General features: G+C 44.9%; 1 protein-coding gene across 2 annotated transcripts in view; it reads right to left on the bottom strand.

Moving 5' to 3' along the window:
• NPTN (neuroplastin) overlaps positions 1-20245 on the bottom strand; it is a 77434-nt gene that overhangs the window by 33300 nt on the left and 23889 nt on the right. Inside the window, exon 2 of one of the 2 annotated variants that reach the window (XM_084906104.1) lies at positions 1020-1367. The exons of the other annotated variant lie outside the window; for it this stretch is intronic. Coding sequence (XP_084762230.1) covers positions 1020-1367 — 348 coding nt within the window. The remainder of the gene's footprint in view (positions 1-1019; positions 1368-20245) is intronic. 2 annotated transcript variants of the gene reach the window in all.

The raw sequence follows: 20245 nt of genomic DNA, 5'->3' as shown, positions 1-20245 counted from the left end.
GTCTTCCTAACTAATTCTGGGTAACCAACCTCTGAGATGAGGAGCACAGTGCCAACAATCTGTCATCAGAGTCAACATGTTTGTGAATAAGGATCAGATGCATCTGTGACGTCAAAATAGCATGATGGGGTTTTAAATAAATACCTTGCAGCTTAGAGTCACCTGACTCCATAGCAAGACATATGGAAGAAATCTCAAGCCGCTGCTTTTAAGAGAACAGGAGACTGGATGGGCAGGACCAGTAAGGAGCATACTGGTATAGTGGAAGGCTGTTATCTGATAAGTGCATGCCACTGCTTTAGAAAAGAAAAATAACTGGAACTATGGAAATATCCAAACTTACATGCCATCCAACAACCAAAACGTACCACCGACACTGCACCAATAGCGACATTCCCATCACAGAACAAAATGACACCAAGTCACAGTAAGGGAAAAGGCTGGGCAAACATAAACTGAAAACTATAGAGGTGAAGGCAGCTATTCAGAGAGCTTCAAACAAATAAATAGAAGAAATAAAAAGTAGATTGTAGAGAGAAACAAAAATAGAAAGACACCAGAGGAAAAAAATCAGCAAAAGGATACCAGGAAACTACTATAAAATTAAAGGGGAAGAAAAGAGAAACAATTCAACACTATGCTGGCTTGACTGCCTGGTTTGGTGAGTGTTAAGTGAGGTTTTTTTGCTTGTGTTTCAGTCTCCCCAGTACTCCCTCCTCCCCACCTCTTCCCAATGCAGATGATTTTGGACAGTCACAATTTCCCCAAGTTCTTTGTTCCTGAGAAGAAAGACACAGAGAAGGGGTGGAGAATAAGGGAGGTAGAAAGGACAGTAAAGGGGGGAAAAGTTGCCACAGATGTTTTCATACACTACAATTTGGATTATGGTTCTGAAAAAAACAAAGACAAGGGGTGGGGTGAGTGATCATACTGGGGAAGAGGGAAAGGAAGCAGAAGGGAAGGGTCATTGGGCCACCTCTAATAACTACAGTACTACTACTGTAGGGTGCTGAACTCACTCTGAAGGATGTTTATGGTGGCCTGGGCTCGAATCCATGTTATGGAGGGGTTTTGCCTCAAGTCATTCCTCTTGGGGTCGTTGCTGGCCCTGCACTCGTAAGTCCCAGAGTCCTCCAAGGTGAGCCGGGTTATTCTCAGCACACTCACGCCGTTTGACCCGTAGGCGGTGTTTACGGTGACACGGCGCTTCCGTGCACCGTCCCACAGCTGTCTGAAAGACTCTGCTCGGTTGACTTCTGCGTACCACCACTGGATCTCTGGCGTGGGGCTCCCGACCACATCACAGTACAGCTCAAAGGCGTCCCCAGTGAGCTTAGTTTCTGACATGGGCGACTTGACAAACCCAGCTAGAGGGAGGGGGAGCAGGAATGCAATGACAGGCCAATCAGAAAAAGAAAAAAAAAAAAAAAAAAGAATCAACAGGTGTTAATAGTAATTTAAAGAAAAAGAAAAAGGCAAATGAGTTGCAAAGAACAAAAAAGGCTTAATTTTAAACTCTAAAGAAACAGTAAACAGCATTTCATACAAGCTTTTAGAAGAACCACCACCCTGGGAAGTTTATGAAGCAAAGGCAGGCTAATTACAAGCTGGGGCTGGCCAGGCAAAAGCAAGCCCACTGAAAAGCATTTTAACAATGGGCCCGGCTGGGAGAAATGAGAAAGCCTCCAGTGACAGGGAGGAGTCTCTTCCTTAGAGCACAAACCATAACCTGTTCAAACTCAAACAAGTGATGAAAGATAACCAGAAGTTGCAGTAGGTTTTTCTCGAAGTCAGGATTTCTCTTTTGAACACATTGTTAAAAATACAATGTCTTTTGTGGGCCTTGACAAGAAGTATTAACTAATCTATGAACACCTCTTGGGAGTCAGAATTCAAATTTCAGCTGAAAGGGTAGCAAATTTCTCTCTCATGCAGGATTCTATCCTGAATTCAGATTATATTTTCCCCACATCATATTCTTCCCTGGACCCATAGCCAACAAACAACCTAGTTATCTGTGATTAGGCAGCCTCTATTTGACTGAAGACCCTCAGGCATAGGAAAACAAGACCATCTTCAGAGTGAGAATTACTATGGGGGTCAGTTCAGGAGTGCAACCAATAATAACAGCAACTCAACTCACTGCCAATGAATGGAGGGATGGACTATGCCCTCCATAATCCCATAAATCCATACAACTAGAAAATAATCCTGAAAAGTTAGTCTTAAAAATAACCATGGTACTTGGCAGGCTCTCTCATAGTCTAGTTGTCTGACTCACAGAGGCCAGCTCAAAAAGAATGAAAGATGTGTAATGATGAATTAAACTCTATGGTGAAGGCTAAGCCTCAACAATGTTGCCAGGCACTGCCCAGAAACTAAAGTTGATGCCTACTTTCACTTGTCCAAAATTTGCTTGAGGTTACACTTTCATAAGATACGGTGGCAATGGCAGAGAGAAATTTTAAAAATCCAGGTTTATTTGAAGAACATGGAGAGGGGTCCACAGAAAACCAAATCGCAGTGCAAGCATACTCTCAGCTACTTAATCCACCAAGGGTTCATTGAGCAAAAACCTAACAGTTTACAAAGTGCTTCCACACATATCACATCTCATTTCATCCACATAATTTCACAAAATTCATGGGGCAGGTGCAGAGAAAGGTTCATGACTTTGCCCAAGATCACTTAAGGCAGCAAATCCTGACTAAAGCTGGGATCAAAACACAGGTCTTTAAATCTTCATCTACAATTCTTTCCAACAAACCTACTGCCTATAAACAAGCCAAGTAGGGGATTCCCTGACAGTTTCAAATATCATGAAAACATCTATTTCTCCTTCTAGTGGTAAAGGAGGGGAAAAATTCTCTCTATATAATACAGGCAAACCTCAGAGATACTGTTGGTTGGTTCCAGACAACTGCAATAAAGCTAGTGCAGGGAGCATCTTGACTTCAATTTGTAAAACAAAAAACAAAAACAAAACAAAAAAAACATACCCACAACATCTGTGAAAAACTAAAATGAGGTATGCCTATACTGTGAGATCAGAGTTAAAAGGGAAAGTTATTAGCAACCATCTACTTTATTATCTATCCAAAATTAGCTGCCAATCAGGAGAAGAACCAGCTAGCAACAGAAGGAAGAGGCAGGAAGCTCTGTCTGTCCCGCCTTTCATTACCAAAGGTTTTCAAACAAATATGTGCCCTCAACATGAGCACACTGCCTAAAGTTGGAAGGCCAGCAGAAGCATCTGTTTGATCTCTGAGTCAAAAGTCATCTAATATTTTAGGAAAGCCTCCATTTCAGAAAAATAACCTCCCGCCCCTTCCCTACCATTATCTCCACCCACTATAATACATAACTGGGCTCAGATTTCAAACAGGTTTGCCTAAGTTCTAACATCAGTACATTCTGTTCAACAATGAGAAAGAAGGAAATTGAATGGTGGACATTGGCTTTGGAGGATGGAGGGATTTAGAAGCTGGGGGTGAAGGAGGAGGGTAAGCAGAGTATAAAAGTATAAAAGTTGGAGATAGTAAAATCAGGAAAAGCATAATGTAAAAATTGTAAAACTGGGGTGGGAGGCAAAGATGACAGATGGGGCTAGCAGCCAGAGAAAGGAGCTCTCTGACAGGAAAAACTGGATGTGCAGATTTGTAGCAGAGGGTGAGAAGAAAAAGGAAATACAGAAGAGCAAGTTTAATCTAATCCCAAGAGAACTGCTTTCACTTATGTCCTAAGGGAGCAAAAACCCAACCTTTCTCCACAGAGGAGGGACCATCAGTGTTTTCTACAGCTGAAATTCTCATTTATCTCCAGGGCATTCATTGAACAGGTAATAAGACAAACCTTTCTCCTTCTCTCAGCTGAGTACTGCCAAACCAGGCCTTTTAATCTTTTATCATCTTTTACTATTTTTTGTTTTTTAAACATTTATTCCCCTTCAAGCCCCTCTCTACTACTAATTCCCTGTGGGTGGCTCATGCTGTTCTCTCCTTTATGCCTCATAATAAAGAGGAAATGATTGCCAAGGACACAAGACCATTTCTCTCTCTCTCTCATCATGTACCTCAAAAAAAAAAAAAAAAAGATTTAGTAAGACAAACTGATACTGTGGTTATAGGCACAGTAATTCAAATCTGTCTAAATAACTCTTAACTGCTAAGAGACAGTATACACAGGTTATTTATACAGTCTGCCTACCTTTACTATTCATTTAAGAAGTGAAATTCCTTACACCAGAAGCAGCTCATAAGTCGATATATGCATTCATTCCATTATACTCAACCAAGGGTAAGGCAGGCCTAAAGCTCTGGGAGTGGATGGAAATGGGGTAACCTCATTCTCTGCAGCAGGAAGAAGGTACATAGGTCTGATCTCATGGGTTAGTCTGATCTATATTTAGAGATGGCAGTATTTACAAAGAATTTTCTAAATTCAAATCTTTTCCTTTCACATCTACCTCTATCAGGTAGACTTGGAAATTAAGATTGTCCCCATCACTAGCTTCTAAACCAGGGCCCATACTTGTTTCTGAAATTATACCAGGCAAATAGCTAAAGGAATCTACTTGGCATATTTAAGTCACCCTTCTGCTTTGGAGAAATGGGAAAATCTAGTTCAAAAGAGACTATGTAGTTTAATGATTAAAAACAGCAAACTCTAAAATGAGACTGCCTGGAGGCCTTGTTCCTAATTTTATGCTTTTAGGCAAGTGACCTAATCTCGCTGAGCTTCTTGCTAACCTGTAGAACAGAGCCAATAACTGTAGCAACGTCAGTTATAGAATTTTTGTGAGAATCATCCTATCTAATAAAAGAGTAATATGCAGACTGACCATCACCCCAACGCACAAGATGGCTGCCCCCATGTAGATTCTGCCCCCATGTGGACACAAGATGGCCACCACAAGATGGCCAGCAGGGGAGGGCAGTTGGGGGTGATCAAGCCTGCAGGGGAGGACAGTCAGGGGTGAGCAGGCAGCAGAGGAGTTAAGTTGGGGGCAATTGGGCCTGCAGGGAAGGACAGTTGGGGGGACCCAGGTTTGCAGGGGAGAGCAGTTGGGGGGACCAGGCCTGCAGGAGAGGGCAATCAGGCTGGCAGGGGAGCAGTATAGGCATCAATCAGGCTGGCAGGGAGTGGTTAGGGGGTGATCAGGCTGGCAGGCAGAAGCAGTTAGGGGCAATCAGGAAGGCAGATAGATGAGCAGTTGGGAGCCAGCAGTCTTGGATTGTGAGAGGGATGTCCCTCGAGGGGTCCAAGATTGGAGAGGGTGCGGGTTGGGCTGAGGACAACCTGTCCCCTCCCCTCCACACACACGAATTTCGTGCACCAGGCCTCTAGTACTAAATAACAGCATAAAAAAAGTGCCTGGTACATGGTAAGTACTCAATGTTAGCATTATTATACATCTCTACAGAAATAATGCTTAACAGGTGATGTGTAGTAGCCTTCAGGACTGCTCCACAACCACCTGGGAAGTTTGGATTATCCAAACTTCTTTAAGAAACAACAAAAAATTAACCTGAGAATCAGAATGGAAATATTGCAGAAGGCAATGAAAAGGAAGGGAATTCTTCATTCCTTCCTATCGTTAGAGCAATCGAGAATGGGGAGAGTGATAAAAGCAGTATGGAGTCAAAGAATTAATGAATATTATTAGAGTGATAAACCATTAAACCTGAGAGATTATGAACAAGATGAAAAGGCCATGAGTAATGAAAAGAGGCAGAACAAGATTTTCCTTAAAAAAAGAAAAAAAAAAGAATAAATCTACCAATTACAAATCAAGCTGCTTAGCAATGATATATGAGAAGATGCTGAATACTAGACAGTTAAAACTGTAAATTTCCAAAATGTAAGGTAAAACAATAGCTATAGCATTTTGGATAATGTCAGATTAATTTAATTTCTGTCTAAGAAAGAATGTCAGCTTTTAAGTCACATCTCCACAACTTAAATTCTCTTTTTTTTGAGGAGTTTCTTCAAATAGGAATGATGCTACCTACTTACAGGGTATAGCTGTGAAAGTCATATAATCCTATCTAATAAAAGAGTAATATGCAAAATGACCATCACCCCAACACATAAGATGTTTGCCCCCATGTGGTCAAAGATGTCTGCCCCCATGTAAACACAAGATGGCCACCACAAGATGGCTAGCAGGGGAGGGCAGTTGGGAGGAGCCAGGCTTGCAAGGGAGAGCAGTTGGGGGTGATCAAGCCTGCAGGGGAGGGCTGTTGGGAGGGACCAAGCCTGCAGAGGAGAGCAGTTAGGGGTTACCAGGCCTGCAAGGGAGGAAAGTTAGGGGTGACCGGGCCTGCATTTAAGGGCATTAAGGGCCAACAGGCTGGCAGGGGAGGGCAGTTAGGCATCAATCAGGCTGGCAGGGGAGTGGTTGGGGAGTGATCAGGCTGGCAGGCAGAAGTGGTTAAAGGCAATCAGGAAGGCAGGCAGGCAAGCAGTTGGGAGCTAGCAGTCCTGGATTATGAGAGGGATGTCCGACTGCCTGTTTAGGCTGACCAGGATTGAGCCTAAACGGGCAGATATCCCTCGAGAGGTCCAAGATTGGAGAGGGTGCAAGCTGGGCTGAGGGACACACAACCTTGTGCATTAATTTCGTGCACCAGGGTTCTAGTATATAATAAAAGGCTGATATGCAAATCAACCAAATGGTGGAATGATGGGTTGCTATGACACGCACTGACCACCAAGGGGCAGATGCTCAAAACAGGAGCTGCCCCCACAGGGGGAGCGCCACTCAGTCAGAAGCCGGTCTCACAGCTGGCGAGCACAGTGGCAGTGGCAGGAGTCTTTCCCGCCTCCACAGCAGTCCCTGAGGGCTCCCAGACTGAGAGAGGGTGCAGGCTGGGCTGAGGGACCCCACCTCCCCCCTGAGTGCACGAATTTCATGCACCGGGCCACTAGTATAATATATGTGGGAGAGTTCTGTAAACTGTAAAGCTCTATTCAAATGTTAAATTACTTTAGCACAATTAAGGAGGATAAGCATTTGATATGGCTGATCATCCACAAGAATTTTCATTCAGTCCTGTTGTCAATTCCTATGGTCAGGCTGAAAGAAAAAAATATATATACATGCTGTAGTCCTGGCCACTGTGGCTCAGTTGGTTGGAGCGTTGTCCCTTACCAAAAGGTAGCAGGTTCGATCCCTGCTCAGGGCAAATACCCAGATTGTGGATTTAATCCCTGGTCAGGGAGTATGCAGAAGGCAATCAATGGATGTTTCTCTCTCACATTACTGTTTCTGGTTCTTCTCACACTCTCTTCCTCTCTAAAATTAATTTTAAAAAAATTTTAAGTTGTAAGAATAACAAAACACCATGTGCTTCCCTCATCCTAGAAAATACACACAAACAAAATTTTACATATAATACAATGGTGTCTTAGACCTCCAGGTTACACATCCTGAGACTCAAATGTACTGCTTGCCATTGGATAAGAGGACAGATAAGGCTCTCTATTAAGCCGAGAGCTCACCTTATAGGGAAATAAGTCATGTTTTACAAAATCTGGGTTGAATTCTTCAACTTCTTCAACCAGTGTCATCTGAAAAATTGTCCCGACTTCTTTATAAGGTTACATATAGCGAAGTTCACACACACAAAAAAATGTAGCCTGCATACTTATCTTACCTAATAATAGAGAAACATGTAAATTGACCATACCTCCACTACGCCCAGAGCCAATCAGAATAAGTATACAAACTAACCCAACATAGATGGTAATTTGCATATATACTGGGTCCTGGGAACTTCCTCTGCACCCAGGTCACTCCTAGCCGGCCACTGGAATGGGGGTGGGGGGGAGTGGGGGGAAGGGGCTGAGCCTGCCATTGGAGGGGCAGGGGGTGCCCACTTCCCAAGCCTAAAGCCTGGGGCGGACGGAGGCTTTAGGTTTGGGAAGGGGCTGAGCCTGTGACAAAACGTAGACCAGATGCAACTTGGTAACCCAGCACTGACTGCCCAGGTGGTTGAGACCCAGAAAGTGAGTCAGGGTCTGATCTGTAGCCTCAGTAGAAGCTGTTGATCAATGTACTTACCTCTCTTTCTCTCCCTCTTTCTTTCTGATCTTCGCCAGTAGCCTGGCTTTTCTTTCTCTCCTGGCCTCCGTGGGGGCTGCTGTTAAGCCCCGGCTCTTTGATCAGGCCCAGAGATAGGCCTGGCGATGCTGACTGGCATAGGAACAGACCAATTAAAACCAAATCTGGGTGCTGTGGAGAACCAATGGCTGCCTAGAAAGTGGAGCTTTTGACACTGGCATTGAAACTGACCAATCAAAACCAAATCTGGGTGCTATGGGGAGCCAATGGCTGCCTAGGAGGTGGAGCTTCTGACACTGACTGGCATAGGAACTGACCAATGAGAACCAAATCTGGGTGCTGTGGGGAGCTAATGGTGCCTAGGAGGCAAAGCTTTTGAACCTACCAATCAGAACCAAATTGGCCAGCAGAGGAGGGCAGTTGGGGGCGACATCAGGCCTGCAGAAGAGGGGGCATTTAGGGGTGATCAGGCTGGCAGGCAGAGGCAATTAGGGGCAATCAGGCAGGCAGGCAGGTGAGCAGTTAAGAGTCAGTGATCCCAGATTGTGAGAGGGATGTTTCACAATCGGACATCCCGCAAAGGATCCCCAATTGGAGAGGGTGCAGACTGAGTTGAGGGAACTCCCCCCTCCATGCACGAATTTCATGCACCAGGCCTCTAGTGTAATAATAAAATGACCTTTTATGCAAGCATTGTACTATATAATTTAAAGGACCAATCCTGGCCAAAACCAGTTTGGCTCAGTGGATAGAGCGTCGGCCTGCGGACTGACAGGTTCCAGGTTCAATTCTGGTCAAGAGCATGTACCTTGGTTGTAGGCACATCCCCAGTGGGGGGTGTGCAGGAGGCAGCTAATCTATGTTTCTCTATCATTGATGTTTCTAGCTCTCTATCCCTCTTCCTTCCTCTCTATAAAAAAATCAATAAAATATACTTTTAAAAAATAAATAAAATAAAAATTTTAAAAAATAAAGGACCAATCCTGGGTGTTCTGTTGAGGTACTTCAAAGACAGTGTTGGAGAAAGTGGGGGATAGGGAGGGGAAACTAGGGCTCAGAGATTCACCCTTGAGAGAGAGGGATTGTCTAACTGTGCTTTTATTCTGAATTCTTCCAATTTTCCAAACTAAAAGTTCATTGAAAACCACTAACCTAAAGAATTTCAACATGTTTCAAATAGAAAATGACAATAAATAAGGTTAAGTTTGCCAGGAATAATTAAAAAGTCAGAAAAATTCTGTTTAAAAACAAAACCTTATAAAAGTCAAAACAGAATTTGACACCAAATCTAAGAAATAGAAAGGACTGGAAATTTTTAACAGCAAAGAGAATGATTAGCTCAGAAATGTGACTCCTCTTTCATTTCTCTCCATGCATGTCTAACATGTTCCTATGACCCTGCATATTGGGCTCTGCTTATATGTTATTTACCAGAAAATTCTAGCCACTTAGTCTACACTTTTATAATGCTGAAGCAAATAGCTTCATTATCAAAGACACCCATTTGAAACTAAACATCTCTTCTTCACCCCAGGAGGAAAGAGGCATTATAATTTAACCACAAATGAAGAAAGTGAGGTTAAATACAAAAGATCAGGTCCCATTTTGACTGTGACATCAAACTGACCATAATCTTCATTTCTAAAAACAGGATCCATCAAATGGGGAAAATGTAGTATTTTTAGGAAACTTTAGAAAATCTGTTTCCTAATTCCACAAATAGAATTCAAGCTGCTGGTACACAAAGAACAAAAGCCAGTTTTGCCCAGCCATTAAAAACCTAGTATGTCTCATCCAAAGGAAATAGACAAATGCATACAAATCAGCTGTGTCTCAAATAATCTTCTATACTATCTAATAAAGAGGGAATATGCTAATTGACCCTCACACTCTTGCAAAGATGGCAGTGCCCACATCTAATAAGGAGGGAATATGCTAATTGACTACCATGCCCTACTGGGTGGGCCAGGCTGTCTCCGGAGTCCTCCAGTCTACTCGGCCCCCCAGCCGCCCAGGGCCAACCGAGGTGCAGGAAAGTCTCAGATGCCAGGGCTGGCCCGAGGTACAGGCAAGCCTTGAATGGCAGCCATGCCACCTGAAGCTCAGGTAACCAGGGTCAGCCAAGGCTTGCGCTACCCGCAATGGCAGCAGCAGAGATGTGATGGGGCATCACCTTCCCCTGATCGTCAGATCACCTCCCATCTCTGGGCTCCCGGACTGTGAAGGGGGCAAGCTGGGCTGAGGGACCCCCTTCCAGTGCATGAGTTTTCATGCACTGGACCTCTAGTCTATCCTATCTAATAAAAGAGTAATATGTAAATTGACCATCACTCTAACACAAAAGATGACTGCCCCCATGTGGACACAAGATGTCCATCACAAGATGGCCAACAGGGGAGGGCAGTTGGGAGGGACCAGGCTGCAAGGGAGGGCAGTTGGGGGTGATCAAGCCTACAGGGGAGGGAAGTTAGGGGTGACCAGGCTGGCAGAGGAGAGAAGTTGGGGGCGACCGGGCCTGCAAGGAAGGGCAGTTGGGGGGACCCAGGTCTGCAGGGGAGAGCAATTGGGGATGACCAGGCCTGCAGGGGACGGAAGTTAGGGGGAAACAGGCTGGCAGGGGAGCAGTTAGGCATCAATCAGACTGGCAAGGGAATGGTTAGGGGGTGATCAAGCTGGCAGGCAGAAGCGATTAGGGGCAATCAGGAAGGCAGGCAGGCGAGCAGTTGGGAGCCAGCAGTCCTGGATTGTGAGAGGGATGTCCGACTGCCCATTTAGGGGATCGGGTCTAAATGGGCAGTCAGACATCCCTTGAGGGGGGTCCCAGATTGAAGAGGGTGCAGACTGGGCAGAGGGACACACACACCCCCATGCATAAATTTAGTGCACCGGGACTCTAGTATACTATATATATATATATATATATATATATATATATATACACACACACACACACACACACACACACACGTGTGTGTGTGTGTGTGTGTGTGTATGTATGTGTGTATGTGTGTATATATATATATATATATATATATATATATATATATATATGAAGACATATGCTAACTAACCAGGATGCAACATATATCTATATAAAAAAGAGACATATGCTAATTAACCGGGATGCTGTAATGCAGGGGTCTTCAAACTACGGCCCGCGGGCCACATGCGGCCCGCAGAGGAGTCTGATCTGGCCCGCCAGGTTTTTTGGGCAGTGAGCGCAGCCGAGGTGTTATAGTAGGAATTAGTAGTTCATATAGTCGGGCCCTCCAGCTCTCTGAGGGACCATGATCTGGCCCCCACTTTAAAAAGTTTGAGGACCCCTGCTGTAATGCATCAACCAGACAGGAGGAGGCTGGGTGCGGGGTGGTAGGGGCCTCTGTGCACCTGCGATGGGAGAGGGCCTGACTAGCAGCAGCCACAGCTGCTTCAAGGGCTGGGGAGAGAGAGATAGGGCTGAATTGGCAGTGGCCACAGCTGCTGTGGGGCCCAGGGAGCGAGGCAGGGCCGGACCAGCGCCTCAAGGGTGGGCGGCACCACATGATTTCGAATCACGTGCTGGGCTCCTAGTCCTGTATAATAGAAGGGTAATATGCAAATCGACCCAACACTAGAATGACCGGTCCCTATGACATGCACTGACCACCAAGGAGCAGAAACTCAACACAGGAGTGATACTCAGAAGCCCTGAGCCAGGCTCATCACAGCTGGTGAGCACAGCAGCAGTGGTGGGAGCCTCTCCTGCCTTCATGGCAGTGCTAAGTTTGTCCAATTGATGGCTCCCAGACAGCAGAGGGCGCAGGCCAGGCTGAGGGACCCTCACCCAGTGGACAAATTTTGTGCACAGCGCCAATAGTATCCATATAAAACCCTAATATGCAAATAGACTGAATGGCAGAATCAAACAACCAGTTGCTATGACATGTGCTGACCACCAGGGGGCACGCAGGGAACATGGTGGGTTTCTGTTGCAGCAGGATGGTAGAGCAGGGGAGTGGGAACGCCAGACCAAGGCAGGGCACCAATCGCTGTCATCAGGGTGAGCTTCTGGTGGTGGTTACTGAAAATTCTTTGCTCCTACATGCCATGGTCCCTTTGGGTGTTCATACTTGCCCTACTTGCCCAGTGCCGTCAGCAGATACAAGTGGCAGCTGCCGGCCCAGATTGCCTCTCAGGGCTTCTCCACCTCCCTCTGTTCCTGAGGGGTGATTAGGGCCAGCAGTTGCCTCCTGGACCTGCTGCCACCTCACACCTGCTCACACCTGCTGACGATGCCAGAGCTGCCACTTGCACCCACTGCCAGCCCCAGCTTTGCTCATACCTGTAGCCAGCACCAGAGCCACCGCTCATATCCATTACCAGCACTTGGTGCCATCAGCAGGTGCGACGATTACCCCTGAGGGCTTCTTCACCTCCCCCCCCCCCCCTCCTGAAGGACAATCAGGGCAGCAGCTGCTGCTAGCACCCGTTGACAGCGCCATCCCCACTCACACCCACTGCTGGCACCAGTCCCAATCGCTCCATGCTGTCAGTGGGTGCGAGCAGGGCCAGCGCCATCAGTGTGTGGGAGCAGCAGCAACAGGAGCAGGGCTGCCAAGAGACAGGGGACTGGGGGCCATGGCAGGAGGGGCTGGGCGGGGGCACAGAGGATGGGTTGAGACCTGCCCCTGTGCCCACCAGAGCCTCACAGCCCACAGTTCCTTTCAAGGTGCACAAATTCATGCACTGGGCCCCTAGTTCTATATAATAAAAGGCTAATATGCTAAGTGTCTGGTTGTCCATTCAACCAATCAGAGCATAATATGCTAATTATATGCTAAGGCCACTCAATCGCTCACTATGACGGGCACTGACCAGCAAGAGCCAGACAGTTAATCAGTCGCCATGATGTACACTGACCACCAGGGGACAGAGGCTCCAACCGGCAGGTTAGCTTGTTGCTGAGGCCCGGCCGATCAGACTGAGCAAGACTGGCCAGACACACCCTAGAGCCCTCCTGCAGTCCCTCCTCAGCTGGCCACCCTCCTGCGCATCCCTCCCCGGCCCCAATTATGCTCTCTCGTAATCCAAGACCCCTCAGGGGATGTCAGAGAGTCGGTTTCGGCCCAATCCTGCAGGCCAGGATGAGGGATCCTACTGGTGCACAAATTCATGCACCATGCTTTTAAGTGTTCTCAATGAAAGCTTTGGTTTCAAACAGTCAAACTCTTATACACTTAAGCAAATGCTCATAAAAGCTCTATTGTCCCAAGAGACAATCAAAAATAGCTATGAGCCTATCAAGAACTACACACAAATGTAACTCTGAAGTCAAAACAATTTGAGGGATGGCGGGGGAACAGTTACAGAGCATTTTAAGAGTATGCCTCGGATGACTTTCCTGTTAGGATTTACTAACAGCAAAATGAAAACAATATGCTAGATAGGTTGGATACTCCAGGTAAATAAACCATTCTCAAAATCATGGGTAATTACTAACCAAAAGCTTATCTCCACTAATTACTTTTTCTGTGAAATTCACTTGTCTATAGATTCAATATAACTTTTGAAAATATAATACAAGCTCATTTTCTGTCCCTGACAACACATTCAGGATTTAAATACAATTCAGCTCATTCTTTCATCCTTTTACCATCCCATGAGAATGACAATGAACACAAGTTGATAGTCTGGATATAATCTAGAAGATATTTTAACTGAAAGAGGTAGGAAGCCCCCTCCCAACCTTCTTTTAAATAGCCATTCCCAGAAACCACAAGAGTCAAATACTTTGCACATAGGGAAATTCAATCTTTGAATCGCAACCCAAGATATTAAGTAATATAGTCGTGGTCGTCCCAACTAAGAAATTATTTCCAAAACATAAACAGTTTATAGTTGAAACCACACTGGAAGCTCTCTTACGTATCAAAGGCAAAACTCGCCTTAGATTGGCAGAATTCTAGAGTAGAAATCCTTTATCATGCATCAGAATCCTCTGTTAAAACACAAACTGCTGGGCCCCATCCTTGAGATGCTTAGAGATTCTGATTCAATAGTCTGAAGTGGGGCCTAGAAATATGCATTTCTAACAAGTTTTCAAGTAATGCTGGTGTGGCTAGTCCACAGACCACACTTTGACAATTAATGTCAGTGTGAAATTGTTAGCTTTTTCAGATTTTTCAAATAGAAGAAATATAAGGGCATTAGGAGCCACATAGATGTTTCTGAAATCACATAACGATTCTCCTAGCAGCTGAGTCTTTGTTCATAACCAAGAGAGAGAATGTGGAGTAATATTACCTAAAAAACTGTGTCACTCTATATGACTTCATAATTATGACTTTTTTATTTGTTCAACTTATCAATCTACAAATTCAGAGTATGCTTTCAATTAAATTTACCATTTATTGAGGGCCTACACTGTGCAAAGGGATAATAAAAATAAACTTGTTCCTAAATAGAGCTCAATCTTGCAAGACATGAGACAGAAAAATAAAATATAATTTACTAGAGGTCCAGTGCACAAAATTCATGCACAGGGGGAGGGAGCAACAGGGGTGCCCCTCAGTCCAGACTGCACCCTCTCCAATCTGGGACCCTTAGAGGGATGTCCGACTCAAAATCCAAGACTGTTGGCCTGCCTGCCTGGCTGATTGCCCCTAATCACTTCTGCCTGCCAGCCTGATCACTCTCTAATCACTCCCCTGCCAGCCTGATTGATGCCTTACTTCTCCCCTGCTGGCTCAATTGCCCCTAACTGCCCTCCCCTGCAGGCCTGGTCGCCCGTAACTGCCCTCCCCTGCAGGTCTGGTCGCCCTTAACTGCCCTCCTCTGTAGGCCTGATTGCCCCAACTGCCCTCCCTTCTAGGCTTGGGCCCTCCCAACTGCCCTCCCCTGCTGGCCTGATAGCTCACCACTGCCCTCCCCTGCCAGCCATCTTGTGGCAGCCATCTTTTTAAAACTATATATTTTATTGCATTGTTACAGAAAGGAAGGATAAACACATCATTGAAAGAGAAACATCGATCAGCTGCCTCCTGCACACCCCCTAGTGGGATGTGCCCACAACCAAGGTACATGCCCTTGACTGGAATCAAACCTGGGATCTTTCAGTCAGCAGACCAATGCTCTACCCACTGCACCAAACAAGTCAGGGCATGTGGCAGCCACCTTGTGATAGTTAATTTGCATATTATTCTCTTATTAGATAGGATAATGGCCACTTCTTAACAGATGTATAAAAAATAAAATAAAAAAATAAAAAAGGATAGGAACATAGAGGAAATAGCACCTGTTAAGTGCTCATGCATTTTTTGTTCAAAAAATACAAGATCAAAAATACCCTCAAAACCTCTTAATGTAGGAAAAATGACAATCAAGAACCCTGCAGGCTAAGCAAATTGGGATTCTCTCTACAAAACAAGTGGTGTGACTAGTGGCATTATGAAGGATCAAAAGTAAAAAAAACAAGTTAGGAAACTCCTTCAATAATCCAAACGGAAAATGAACTAAGAGTAGCTGTAGAAATGGTGAGAAGGCAATAGACCTGACAAATATTTACAAGAGAGAATCAGCTAAAATTATTGACCATTGACTGGAGTAAAGACAGGCTGACACTTGGCTTTGCAGGTGCTCCGGAGAAAGGTGGAGGCTGGAAATATGCACTTGAGAATTATCAGCTTAGGAGGAAGTTGAAGCCAAGGGAAGAGATGAGGTCACTCAAGGATGAAAAAGAAACTGAGAATAGAACCTTCTCCATAATTACACTTCTTTTCAAATAATTCACCACTGAATGCATTGCACTTTATTTTTAAACTAGAGACCTGATGCATGAAATTCGTGCACAGGGGTAGGGGGTATCCCTCAGCCCAGCCTGCACCCTCTCCAATCTGGGACCCCCCCTCAAGGGATGTTAAACTGCTCGGTTAGGGATCAGGCCTCTCACAATCCAGGATTGCTGGCTCCCAACTGCTTGCCTGCCTGCCTTCCTTATTGCCCTTAACCACTTCTGCCTGCCAGCCTGATCACCCCCTAACCACTCCTATGTCAGCCTGATTGATGTCTAACTGCTCCCTGCTCCCCGGCCAGCATGTTTGCCCCTAACTTCCCTCCTCTACTGGCCTGATCACCCCTAACTGCCTTCCCCTGCAGGGTTGATCACCCCCAATTGCCCTCCCTTGTAGACCTGGTGCCTTCCAACAGCCCTCCCTTGCTTGCCTGATCACCCACAACTGCCCTCCCCTGCTGGCCATCTCGTGGCGGCCATCTTGTGTCCACATGGAGGCAGGATCTTTGACCACATGGGGCAGCTATCTTGATCTTGTATGTTGGAGTGATGGTCAATCTGCATATTACTCTTTTATTAGATAGGATAGAGCAGAGGTCTTCAAACTACGGCCCGCGGGCCACATGCGGCCCGCAGAGGAGTCTGATCCGGCCCGCCAGGTTTTTTGGGCAGTGAGCGCAGCCGAGGTGTTACAGTAGGAATTAGTAGTTCATATAGTCCGGCCCTCCAGCTCTCTGAGGGACCGTGATCTGGTCCCCACTTTAAAAAGTTTGAGGACCCCTGGGATAGAGGCCTGGTGCACGGGTGGGAGGCTGGCTGGTTTGCCCTGAAGGGTGTCCCAGATCAGGGTGGGGTTTCCCTTGGGGCATGGGGTGGCCTGGGCGAGGGGCCTGTGATGGTTTGCAGGCCAGCCATGACCCCTGGCAACCCAAGTGGAGGCCTTGGTATCTGGAATTTATTTACCTTCTACAATTGAAACTGTAGCCTGGAGGGGAGCCAAGCCTCCTGCTTGCTCCATGGCTGAAGCCATTTCTATTGGGATTTGTTTACCTTGTATGATTGAAACTTTGTTGCCTTGAGTGGAGGCTTAGGCCAGCTAGGGCAGGCGGAAAGCTTGGCTTCTTCTGTTGCCTGGGAAACCCAAGCCTCCCTCCTGCTCTCTGTGGCTGTAGCCATCTTAGTTGGGTTTATTGGCTGGTAGGCGTGGCTTGTGGGTAAAGTGGAGTGACATTACTCTTTTATTAGGTAGGATAATAATATAATAAAGGGGGAATATGCAAATCGACCAGAGAGCAGAATGACCAGTCACTGTGACACACATTGACCACCAGGGGGGCACTCAACACAGGAGCTGTCCCCTGGTGATCAGTGCAGAGCACTGCTCAGCCAGAAGCCAAGCTCACAGCTGGCAAGCACAGTGGTAGTGGCGGGAACCTCTCCCACCTCCGTGGCAGTGCCAAGGATGTCCGACTGACAGCTTAGGCCTGCGTCAGTCAGACATTCCCCAAGGGCTACTGGACTGTGAAGGGCACAGGCCTGGCTGAGGGATCCCCCCCCGTCCCCCAAGTGCATGAATTTTGTGCACTGGGCCTCTAGTAAAAATGTTTTTAAAAAGGAAATATACAAAGGTCAATGAATCTTCATACCTACAAAAGGTAGTTTTCTACCTAGTAGTGTAAGAGTATTATATACCTAATAAAATTATAACTCGGGGACAGAACAGGCCAACATTGTATAGGCTAGCACCGATTTTCTAGAATGTATTGTCAGGTACTCTCTGACGGTGTTTCAGAAATGAATACCAAACTGCATGGTAATAAAAGGCTACCCTGTTTCCCCGAAAATAAGACAGTGTCTTATATTAATTTTTGCTCCCAAAGATGCGCTAGGTCTCATTTTCAGAGGATGTCTTATTTTTCCATGAAGAAGAATACCGTACACATTTATTGTTAAATGAAAATAAAGGAAATTTATTACCTGTATACGGAACGGTAGTACGGTAGTTGTCAACACAAACCAGACAAACTGTGAATCCTACAGTATCAAGAATTTACTCATTTATTCAATGACAATCATGTCATCATCTTCTGGAACATCATCATAACAATCCAATTCCTGAATTTCCTGGTGAATTTCTTGTGACTCCATTTCTTTCAGAATCAGTGGACCAAATCTCTCATGTTTAGCCTGGGGGGGAGGGGGGCCTTATTTTCGGGAGGATGCCTTATATTTCACTCAGAAGGAAACCTGTAAGTAGGTCTTATTTTCGGAGGATGTCTTATTTTCGGGGAAACACGGTAGCATATCACTGGTCATGAGGTTTGGAGCCCCTGACTTTCCCTTCCCTGGCATGTTGCTAATCATATGATAGAACAAGAGACAAGCCTCATGGAACTCCCATGGGGGCCCTTGTAAAACCACTCCCTTAGCATTAATCCCTAAAGATAACATCTAAGCTTCCATTGTATTATAGCTCCAGGCCCAGAAAAGCAGCAAAAACAGAGAAGTGCTGTGGCTGACCAGCTCCATTGACTAATGAACCTTTGTTCTGGAGAGTAGGATACTTGAAAGGACACACCAGGAAAGCTAATGAATATCCTAATGAGATCCTCTCCCAGGATAAAATCCTCACTTAAAAGCCCTTAGGACTGAGGACTCGGTGGCTCTCACTCTCTGAAACATGCTGGCGGCTATCCTGTCCTCTTCTCTTCCCCCCAAGGTGCATTACCTTTACCCTTCTCTTTCCTAAGGTTCAAGGGCCTCTTCTTTTGCCTCTGTAACATGATTTCTAAGCCCATTTCTTCTACAACTCACTTCTCCTACCTCTGTGCCCTCCTAAATAAACTTTCTCTTATAGTTTGAGTCTTGGCTCTGAACTCTTTTTTAGCCAGAATTCAAGTACTGAGGTTGCTGAACCAAGGTGTGGTCTGACTCCACCAGTCTAACACCTGGTGTTGTTATTGCCACCAACATAAGCTATTGTTTTAAGCTGGCATCCCTACCTCAGTAAACTAGAATGTAGTAGATTTTCATTTCTTATTGGCAGATCTCCAAGGTGCCTGCTAAAATGACACACCCTTAAGACTTTCTTCCCACGAAGGAATGAAAACTAACAGCACGTTCACTCCATTTCCAAGCAGGGACTTGATGGGCACACTTCTGCACTCTCCTATGACATACTTACTCTTGAATTTTAAAGTTCGAGATAAATGAGATAGTTTTTTTTTTTTTTCCACAAAGAGGCTGACCAACCTTACAATGAAAATTACCTTACCAAATCCATTCTGCAAAAAATGATTATCTTTGTGCTATTTCACATATTTTTCCTTATTTTTTAAAAAATGTTTTATTGATTTTTTACAGAGAGGAAGGGAGAGAGATGGTTAGAAACATCAATGAAAGGGAAACATTAATCAGCTGCCTCCTGCACCCCCCAGCACTGGGGATGTGCCTGCAACCAACTTACATGCCCTTAACCAATATCGAACCTGGGACTTTTCAGTCCGCAGGCTGACACTCTATCCACTGAGCCAAACAGATTTCGGCTCACATATTTTTCCTTAAAGGGATCGTTTCTTTTGGTCTTATTTCAAACACGGACATTTGTATTAATATAAATAGTTTAATCATCAACTTTGCAAATTATCTATAAGACCTCTTCCATGCAGCTACCACGACTGACCAAGTAGACTGTGAACCAAAAGTAAGAAACATACTTGGGCAAAACCTTCAGAAGTAGGTATACAAAGGGGTCACCGATTTTATCAATTTAAAAACCCCATTGCTCAGACTCCAAAGATTCTTTGAAACAATAAGGGGACTCTCTACTTTTATCTAATTAACAAATTGAGATTATAATTTTTAAATAAAAAGAAAAAACTTTTTGCTGCTAAAGGTTGAAAACTCCTAAATCTAATTCTTGCCCTAATCTGACACATATACTGTGGTCTAAAGAAGCTGTAATTTAGTTGTAGAATCCTTACTGAATCCTGTTCTCTAATATTCTTATCCACTAAAATCTGTTCCCTCCTCCATTCTTCAGAAAAATTCCAAAATTCAGTCAATAATCCAAATCTATTCTCTTCTTTCATAATTATTTATTTTCACTCTCATAATTTTGCTTCAGGTCATCACCTCATAACTCCGCAATGAGGTTGAGAATCAGGTTATGTTACTACTCGCCTAGTATCCCAAACACCAGCAAAATATTGCTGCTTCTCTTGAAAAGGAACAGCAAAATTATAACCAGAATGCTTTCACAAAAAGTTAGTCAAGTTGTTCCAGGAATTATCCACAGTTAAGGTATTACATATATGAGCACTCAAGATTTCCACCAAAAAACAAAAACAAAAACAAAAAACACTTGAGAATAAAAATACAGTAATGTATTGCTCTTTCACATTTCACGAAGC

The sequence above is a fragment of the Pipistrellus hanaki genome (assembly GCF_964339955.1).
Source record: "Pipistrellus hanaki genome assembly, chromosome: 1".
Taxonomy (NCBI): Eukaryota; Metazoa; Chordata; class Mammalia; order Chiroptera; family Vespertilionidae; genus Pipistrellus; species Pipistrellus hanaki.
This window is presented reverse-complemented; position numbering and strand designations above follow the sequence as displayed.